At 31.5% G+C, this 10,106-nt stretch overlaps 1 protein-coding gene across 2 annotated transcripts; it reads right to left on the reverse strand.

The window, feature by feature from the left end:
• Positions 1 to 580: 580 nt before the first annotated feature.
• LOC107889252 (auxin response factor 4) lies at positions 581 to 6,852 on the reverse strand. 2 transcript variants are annotated; one of them, XM_016813614.2, is made up of 13 exons: positions 5,968 to 6,852; positions 5,768 to 5,824; positions 5,304 to 5,486; positions 5,121 to 5,205; positions 4,930 to 5,020; positions 4,558 to 4,722; positions 4,168 to 4,287; positions 3,979 to 4,054; positions 3,374 to 3,536; positions 2,538 to 3,289; positions 2,266 to 2,456; positions 2,020 to 2,190; positions 581 to 971 (listed from the first exon to the last, which is right to left on the reverse strand). In XM_016813614.2, exons 1-13 carry the CDS (start codon positions 6,289 to 6,291, stop codon positions 956 to 958), a joined length of 2,394 nt encoding a protein of 797 aa, XP_016669103.1. In that variant the 5' UTR covers positions 6,292 to 6,852; the 3' UTR covers positions 581 to 955. The 2 variants fall into 2 exon arrangements, with proteins under 2 accessions (XP_016669103.1, XP_016669102.1); XM_016813613.2 differs by lacking the exon at positions 581 to 971 and adding an exon at positions 1,529 to 1,803.
• Positions 6,853 to 10,106: the final 3,254 nt, after the last annotated feature.

Below are 10,106 nucleotides of genomic sequence, written 5' to 3' on the forward strand. Positions count from 1 at the left end.
CGATAACCATTGAAATTTAGTGGTAAAAGTACTATAGCAGTCCTTGTACTATATTTCGGATTGCCCTTCATTGAAAAATAAATAAATTGACCCCTATTCATTAGATGAATGAGGGACTTTATGAAGAAGCAAAATTTGGATTGCCTAAAACCTTAGGATTACAATTTCGTTTAATGTATTAGCTAATTGATCTATCTTCACCCAATTTATCCTAATAGAGTTGATTATTAACTTGGGAACTAAAGTTCTCTTAATTCTCTCCCGAGCAATTAAAGAACTAATTTAACCCAACTATTGAGCTATATTATTATATCAATAATGTAGATCAAATTGATTAAGAATTACCCCAATTATGACTACCCAAAGGTAATCAAGTATATTCTTATCCTAATTATGAATCATAAATTGACTCGTCTAATTAAGGCCAAGAGTTATTCATTCTAGACCTAAAATGAAAAGTCCTTCCAATTTCTTTAAGTTTTGTCACGCTAATAGCTGACCAGACTTTCAAAGAAGAATAAAAATGAATAAATAATCTAAAACTCCATCAACAATAAAAAGAGACAAAAATAGATAAAATTCAATTAACTAAGTATGAAATTCATTGTAACCCTAGTAAAGTGATTTAGTTCATGGAGAATTTGAAAAATATCTTAAAATTAAAACAAAAACTAGACATAATAAAAGGAAACAAGAAGGAAAAAATGATGAAGAAACTGTCTTCTTGTTGGAATCTATCTATTCTTGATGTGTGAAAGCTTGGACGGCTCCTCCTCTTTTTTCTCTTCTCTCTCTTTTTTTTTTATTTCACTTCTAAAACTCCTAAAGATCATAATTTAAAAAAAAATTTATCAAGTACATGTGCTGATAGAGTAGAAAGTTGCTTGTTTGCTATCGCTGGGATGGAAACATTTTTCATTGGAACGAAAATCTAGTTATGTCAAGCCATTCTTTCTCATGTTTTGTCGAACCTATATTGGATAAGAATACATTAAAAATTAGTCCCATTTAATACTATAAATATATAATTAACTTAAGACATCAACGAAATAAAATTCCTAAAATCTAACAAAATTAAATCATAAAATAAATTAAAAATCCTAAAGCCCTACTAAAATAACCAACAAATTACTCTAAAATATTAGAGTTAAGAGTGTTACCGCCGTAGTTACCACCATAGTATCAACGCTTGTATTGTTTCATATTTTATTGTATTTTTCTATGTTTTTGTTTTGGTAGATTGCTTTATTATTATTATTATTATTATTAATTTCAATTGATGCATCAAATCCTACCAATGATGAGGCTATGTAGACAACCAACCATGTATAATTAACTTTATTTTTTTAAAAAAATTAACATTCTTTTGCACTTCTATTTTTTTTAAATCTTAATATTTTATTTAAGATTCAAAAATTTTATATTTTTTAAAATTTTTTAATATAATATTTAGAACTATTTATAATCCCTTCCCGACAATTTGCATTAAATAAAAGAGTTTTGAGTCCAACAAACTCAAGAGCTAATGTTCCAAAGACTGGTAAAGTACATTTGCTAAAATTTATGGATGGGTTTTAAGTTAAAAGTAAATGATGTTTAATACAAGCTTGCAAATAGATGATTTACATATGTTAGCCAATAAAAATTCCCCAAGCTTTGGGAACCCAAGTTTGGAATGGGTTCTCAAGATTCAAAGCACCTACAAACTTGACATTAACCTGAGTCATTTCAACTGCCTTTGAAATGACACCATTCCTCAATATGCATGTATCAAACTTAGGTGCCTTTGCAAAACGCCAAAACCTTCAATTGTCAAACATACCATTATAATAATAATAATGGCAGAAGGCCACTTTTAGCTTCCAATTTGACAATTACTTGGTAGATAAAATAATTCTTTAAGGATTCATTTAAACAACTTGTTGCACACATAGCAAACACAACATCAACAAAAAAAACATGCAAGCAAACAAGCAAACAAACAAACAAACAAACATCAAATCTTCAAACCCTTATTACATTGGAGATGATGAATCTGGCTGCCCCACTGAGGATGACTTTGATGCTTCCATTATCACTGCTGCTTGCTCCAAACAGCTTTGCGTGTCATCGCTCCCCGTTCCTATTGTCATCTTCTCCACTTCTTCTTGGGTGTATATGTGGATCTTCGACACCACCTCACAAAATTCACTGCAACCAAACATTAACATATTAGAAGGATAACGATAATAATCGTTATCGTGCAACAAATTGGATGACACTTACTGCCAAGGGTCATCTCCAACCACCATTACGTCGTTCTCGCTATCTGTGTACAATACCCGCCACCCTTTATCCGGATCACTTAATACGCCTTCCATTCCGAATAGACGTTCAAGTTCAATCATCAAGTCATCATATCCGTACAGTCTCGAGAGATCAATAGCTCTTCCAACCAAGCTGCCTTGCTTGTGAACCTTCGGTCAGTTATGTCGAAGTCAGTAGGAGAGGAATAGGAAGTAAGGTTAAATTCGAGTTCGACCCTAAGATAAACTTACCTTTGTACAACTCCTCTTACCAGAATTTTGTGAGTTTGGAGTAGGCGACTCCACATTCAAAGGAAACCCAAAGAGTTTACATCCAGCAACATTTCTTTTGAAGGAGTCATCCTGTTGGTTCCTCGAATTGTTTTCCGAAGCAGGACTTGGAATATTCTCCAATGGCTTATGCTCATTCAGTTGATTCGGCTTTCTGAACCCATCCACGATAACCCCTACCCCTGTCCTAATTGAGGAAGCATTAAACGGGACATTACCTCTTGGAAGTGGACATGCATAAGAGCTCATTGTCGGCTCTTGGACGGTTTTGAGAAATTCACTGTAAGGGAAATACATATTTCGAAGGCCTTCCGATGCTAGCGGATAGCAATTGGTTTTCAGTGTTTGATGCATGTTGAATGAATTGCAACCAACATTGGTTTTCGCCCAAACACCGAGATTGAGATCAGCCTTTTGTGTCAGGGATCTCAATTGGCAAATTTCTTGACCTTGCAAGACCTTCGGAAACCTATTAGAATCCGCAAAGCCTGTGTATGTGGTGGAGCAAACCCTCATAAACTCACTAATATTGCTCTTTTCAATCCCTGTTGACGCAAGACTTTGATGATGTGCAGGAGATTGCATCTCAAAATCTAGCGGGCGGCTTACAGTATCATGCCCATATAAGGGTGATACAAAACCTACATTTTCTTGACCTTGCAAGACCTTAGAGGATCTCAACGGTTCCTCAAAGTCCAAAAATCGACTCCCCCCTGAAAGAAAAACAACACAGGATGCATACATTAACCGAGTATAAAAATGCAACAATATTACCAACCTAGCAGAGAGATTTGCACCTGTAATGAGGGTGTCGGGTGCGGCAGCCTGCGGACCTGTTCGCAGTTTCTTCAACCTCGGGGAAGACTGAATACTCAAGGGTGGGAGAGAAGCGGAAGGATCAATTTCCCAAGGTGAGACTCTCTCGTGGCGATCGATCATATTATCTTCATCCCACCTGACCTGTTAAATGTCATAACAAAAGTCTTTATACTAAAGAGAGTCTTCGAACAAGTATCATTCATTAGCTTTGAAATTATCTTCCATATATTAACACAATGAACACACACGAGAAAAAAACATGTGCATATGTACGCATTTAAGTGAAGGCCAAGTCGTCCAATCATAGGAACATTACAATTTTCCAAAAATCAAACCCCAAACATGAGCCAAGTGACAGCTACAAACTCTTAGTACTAATTAGAATACCAGTTCAATTAAGGGATTTTCCTAGTTGTTTTCTCCCGTCAATTATTTTCCATTCTGAACAGTTTATCAGCACTCATCAATTTTCCGCTTTGTGAAGAACAGTTGATAAAGACCAGATATATTCACTTGTCTGAGTGTTTTGATAAAGACTATAAAAGTAAAAGCTTAAGCACAAAAACTAACATTAGGAGCTCACCATTAAGCATCTCCACCTTGAATTGGGCCATTTGTAAGGATCTGAGTCCCCCATTCCCATCACTACACCACTAAACCTGCATGCAAGTAGCACTGTGAGTATATTATCAAAATAAAAACCATTAACAAGTAAAGGAGGAAAAATCAAAGGAAAAAAATTTGATTTGAGTAATGACCGCAATTAAACTACCTTCTCTCAGGCGAATCATCCATGTCAAATCTCATTTTGAATCTTGTTCCAATGCACACTGAATTTGCTATGCTTTTAAAATACTTCCGAAAGGGTATGACAAACTCAGCATGGCTGGCCCTGCATTATACCAATTCAAATAGGTTTACCATTCCATTTCACATAAAATGTTTCACTCAATGTGCCTTTAAAATAGGTTTAAGAGCTCATCAACATGAGAACTGAATCTCATTCCAAAAACCAACTTTCAGAATCACTCAGTGGGCATTGAAATAGACTTACAAGGCATTCAAAATTCATCCATTTTTTATTTAGATCACTTCCCATCTTATTCCTTTTTCGTTGCACAATACCAGTCGATTTCATGAGTAAGCTGAAAGAGACACTTACCTTGGACTGTAGAAGACATGAAACATGCTTTTCGTGGATAATGCATTAGCCACCGGAGAAAGAACGTTCGGATATGAATTCTGTTTAGCAATGACTGATTCAGGAAGACAATTCCTCGGCCGTACAGCTCTTCTAATTCCCAACCTGAGCTCTCCATCTTCACCCCTAAAGTGTTGAAGAAAAGATAAATCAGCAAGAACTCCAAATAACTAGGCCGAGGGAACACAAGGCAGCATCGTTTTTCACATGTCAGTATATATTTATGATTCTCAAGTTGCTAAAAGCATTTCAATTTATTAGAATGAGAATGAATTGTGCGCTCCAAAAGGGAATAATAGAACGGAATAATTAATTATTGTCAGAAGTTCATGCCTCAGAAAGAGCACTGCATCACCAGCAACAAGATTCTTTTGACTAACGAAAATACTCCAGCCTGTAGTAAGGAGATGTCGCCTCGGTTGACCTAAAAATTAATAAACATTAAACTATATCAATGTTTCTTTCAGTTGAAAATACATTCTAACCACTATCATCCGAAATGTCGAAACTGCTATCTTAGTTACCCCTATATATATGTCGAAACCTCCACTCAACTCCGTGCAGGTCCTTGGCAACAAGTTCTTGAGACGGCCTCGTCTGTTTATAATCCTGAAATAAGGCAAACACCATTAGATAGGCAATAAGTTTCTAGGATCAATATGCAGCCAGGTAAATAGTACATGAGGATTAAGAATATGAACTCGTACCAGTGGAGGAAAACAGTCTTCTGCAGCTCTACGAGGAACGGAGAACCCTCCGTGAGTGCTGGTGTCCGATGCGGTTAACGTCTTACAAAACATGTGAGGGGTTGATCTTTTAGGCGATCCATCATCTCCCTCATCCACACCTAGTTCATCCAGCTGCTTGCTCTCCAAATTAGGCCCTCTCGACTGCACAAAAATCCCAAATTTAAATCACCAAAACTATGGAATTTAGAGTGCCTCTTGCAAGCAAGTGTATGCAGACATGAATGAAACTGCACAAAAATCCCAAAGTACCACTGCCTCTTACAATTAATGTATGCAGAAAGGAATTGATTCAAGCCACTGGAGGCATTATAAAGCCTCCCTATAACAGTAATACCGAAAAAATATCACAATTTTACATCGAATTGCTTATGCAAGTAAAAAACACTGAAATATTCTAAAACCAATATAAGAACTATATATACCTCCGGCTGAGGAAGTAAAGTGAGCTGTGTATAGACCTCATCATTCTCCTTATTGGCCTAAAAAAGAAAAAAAAGGAAGTTCAATTAAAGGAAAGTAACCAATTTAAAGAAAAGGTAAAGTTATGAGCTTTAGAGGGCAGGCTAATGGTTAATGGAAAAAAACAATTCAGTGCTAAAAGGAAGAAAATTTGAGTGCTTACAAGAAGCTGGACATTCACCACTTTGCAAAAGATGTGAGGGGGAAGATCAAAGGTGGAGATTTCCAAAGGAGAGAAATGAGAGGCAGAGGCCAGCTGCTCCAAGTGACCCTGAGGGAAGTAAACAACAAGATTTCCCTTTTTGGGGAGTGAAGTGAGAGGGCCAGCACAAGCATGCCAAAGCTCCAAGTAAATGGAAGAGGTACATGGAGGCGAAGCTAAGTTTGAAGAAGATGAAGAGCACACACAGTTCAGTTTGTCACAGTCCCCATTGCAAACCGCAGTCTTCTCCACCTCACTCAGTGCATGGTTCAGATCAATTTCCATGAACACCCCAAGTTTTTGTTAAAGCCAGAGAATTTTTCACCTCAGTGCAAGTACCCACATAACCAACTCACTCAACCAGACAAAAAAAAAAGAAAGAAAGGAAAAGGAAAAAGAGAGAGTAGAATGAGAGTAAATAAAGAAAAGGGTAACCCCCTTCCCCCAGAAAGGTGAGGAAATAGAGTGAAAATAATGGGTTGAAAATGGAGATTAAGGGGAAGGAACAAAGGGGAGGAGAAGAAGAGAAAAGAAGGAGAAGGAAGACATGGGGAAGGGGTAAAAAGAGAGGAAAAGAAAGGTGGTCAAATAATAACAAGGAATTCGAAGTATGATTCCTCCCCCATTTGCAGGTACTGAGAAGAGGGAGCAACAGACATAGACAAATGCAGGAAGAAAAACAAAAGGCAAGAAAAGAAAAGCCAATGCTGTGTGGTGGCTTTTTGGCTTTTGGACTTTGAAGAGAAAGGGAAAGGAAACTGTGTTGGGTGGGGGCGACAATGCTATGACACTACACGCCCTCTCTTTCCTTCCATTCTTTTATCTTTTGCTTTCTTTTTCCTCTTTTCTTCAAATTACTAATCCAGTTTATCATCACATTTAACTTTTAATATTTTTCATTTTTTTTAATTAATAAACAACACAGTTTAAAACAAGTCAGACCCAATCTTGATATCATTACCCATTTTCACCAACTTAACTATCTATTAATTATGATTTTTAAATATAAAAAAGAATACATATTACTAAATTTAGGTATAGTTGAGTATATTTTCACCCCAAGGGTGGCCTACCACCAACCAAGACAAAACACAGGTTTTCAATTCCAATTCAATGCAGCAAAAACCAATACCTGTTTCAACTTTAAATTTTAAAATTAAAAAAAAAAAATCTTCTTTGCCTTCTTTATTTTACTCTGAATAAAAACAATCCATTAAAGTTGAAACTACCAGCTTTTTACAATAATATCTATATATATATATATACATATATAGATTCAATTACAGTTAATGTATATATATGTAAATTTGCAATTGATATTAATTTCAAATTTTTTATAATTTCTTTCAACTTTCTTTATACAAATTTTTCAACATTTTAAAAATCAAAATTTAGTTAATTAAGGCTAAATTCAATTAGTATAAATATTATTGTTAATGTAACAGGACATGAATTTGAGTGTGTAAAACGTATTATTTTCCTATTTATAAACTAGAAAAAGATTATGAATAGTTTCAATCCGAGAATTTTTCTATTCTTTTATTCAAAATAGGTAAGATTTAATGATTTGATTCATTATTAAAAACTAATAAAACATTAATAACAAATTTGATTGATGTAAAACAAATACTAATTTAGTTAAACCCACCAGCATGATGGCTGTGCTTTTAAAGATGGATAATATTTTTTTTAGGGATAAAATTATTAACACAATTATTGATATATAATATTATTTTGTGTTTATTATTGTATTCATAAATAATTATATTTATCTAATATAAAAATAAATTGACGTATTTATTTCTTTAAATGTATATAATTAAATTAAAATTAAAGTTTTAAATATACATTTGAGCCACAATTAGAGTTTCGTGTATATAATTGCACTAAATTAAAGTTCATGTATACAACTACATATTAAATCAAAGTTCATGTATAATTTTGAAATTTATCCTTGCTTTTTATAAGCGAAAGAAAGCAAATTTGTGTATTAAAATATTATAAAGACTTGCAAGACCCTTTTTTTTTATTACACATCTGGGAAACATGTGTCTTATAATTTTGCAATTATACTTGCTATTAATAAAATCCTTAATTAGGTTGGTATCGCGAATTAATCGGATGCTAGTTTGATTAAGAAATTACTATTATATCCTTTTATTAAATGATTATTATTATTTTGATGATTTTTTTATTTTTTTCATACTTTTATATAGTTTTTAAATAAAAAACTAAAACTCAACATGTTTAAAGATTAAACTCGTGTATAGTAGAGAAATAAACAATTTTTTTACCACTACATCAATAATAGTTATTGAGTAAATTTTTAAAAAAAAAGGATAAATCTCAAAACTTTACATAAACTTTAATCTAATGTGTAATTCTATACATGTACTTTGATTTTGTGGAATTTTATACATGAAATTTTAATTTGATCAGATTCTCATAAATTATTAACACAATTATTAGTATACCATCATTTTATGTTTATGTATTACATACATGTATAATTATATTTATCCAATATAAAAATAAATTGATGTATTTATTTCTTTAAATGTGCATGATTGAATCAAAATCAAAATTTCATGTATACATTTAAATACAATCAAAGATTCATGTGTATAATTGCACCAAATTAAAGTTCATGTATCAAATTACACATTGAATCAAAGTTCATGTATAATTTTGAGATTCATTCCTTTAATATAAAATGTTTTCTCTTACCAAATTTGTGTATTTATAATTTATGCTATTAACAAAACTCCTGACTAAGTTGGTGTAATGGATTAACCTTGTGCCAACTCGGTTAGGAAATTACTACTATACCCTTTTATTAAATTACTACAATTATTATTTTGATTTTTTTAATCATTTCATAATTTTATGTAGTTTTTAAATAAAAGAATTGAAAATTAACATATTTAGGATTGAAAACATGTTTAAAAGAATTATAAACAAATTTTTTACCGCTACACTAATAATAGCTCTTGAAAAAAGATTAACAAAAAAATTTATAATTAATAGTTTATTTACTCACAAATTAAATTATTTATTATTTTAATTCCGTACATATTATATATATATTTTTAATATGATTAATTTTAAACATTATAATTCATATTTTTAAATCTAAATATTCAGTTTTCAGAATGTTAAAAAATTAAAGGTGGGACCAAAATTGAAGGGGGGTAAAAATATTTTTCAGTATTCAGTTTGGACATAGTGAATCATAAATTATAATAGTTAAAGCAAAAGAATGTAAAAGACTTTAGAACAAGTGGGACCAACGTTTCTATTTAACCCAATTTCTTTTTATTCAAAAAATAATTAGCCTTTTAAATGTGTTTCATACTTTATAATATTTTTTTACTTCATTTAAGATTTTAATAAAAATGTTAAATAAATAGTTATTTATTATTTAGGTATTATTATACATTTATTTACTTCTTATTTTTCACTTTTTTTTTGTAGAAAAAGTTTGCCATTTCTGTTTTACTATGGATTATCAAATGAGATGAAAAGGTTAAGTTGATTTATCTTTTAAATTTTATATTTAAAATAAATTGTTTGCTTGCTTTTTGTTAAAAGTGAAAATGTCCAAATTATAATTAATTTTATCTAAAATATTAAATTAATAAAATTAAAATTATGGAACAAATAATTTTTAAAAAATCAAGACATAATTTTATTCAGTTTATTAACATAAGAATTAATTTTAAATTCTAGCATTAATGTACTTAGTTTTTTTAATTCAACAAATAACATCTTAATTAATTGATTAAGGAATTTGAATTTATAATCACAAAGTTTTATTTAGCATGTTGTGTATATATTTTTAAGGTATAAAATCAAGTTAGTGTAAAAGATTTTAACTTTTATAAAATTTCATTTCTCAGAAAAACTAAATTTATGCTTCAGGAAATATATATTATTTTCATTTTTATGCTCTTTTGTAATAGTTGAAAATCTTAAAATGATTTGGGTATTTTATTGGTTTAATAACAGATAAATATATATTATATCGATTTAATTCTAAATATAAAACATTCAACAAATTTAACATTTGATGTTTACAAAATTTATCATTTTAGTTTAAA

This window comes from Gossypium hirsutum, chromosome A09 (genome assembly GCF_007990345.1).
Source record: "Gossypium hirsutum isolate 1008001.06 chromosome A09, Gossypium_hirsutum_v2.1, whole genome shotgun sequence".
Lineage (NCBI taxonomy): Eukaryota > Viridiplantae > Streptophyta > Magnoliopsida > Malvales > Malvaceae > Gossypium > Gossypium hirsutum.

Bases quoted from the DNA above. Each gene is read 5' to 3' on its own strand.
- LOC107889252 (XM_016813613.2), bottom strand. From the start codon at position 6,291: ATGGAAATTGATCTGAACCATGCACTGAGTGAGGTGGAGAAGACTGCG. The intron at 3,537-3,978 runs GTGAGCTCCTAA...GACATTTAACAG, and splicing joins CAAGGTGGAGATGCTTAATG to GTCAGGTGGGATGAAGATAA. The intron at 2,457-2,537 runs GTAAGTTTATCT...AACTGACCGAAG, and splicing joins GTAAGAGGAGTTGTACAAAG to GTTCACAAGCAAGGCAGCTT.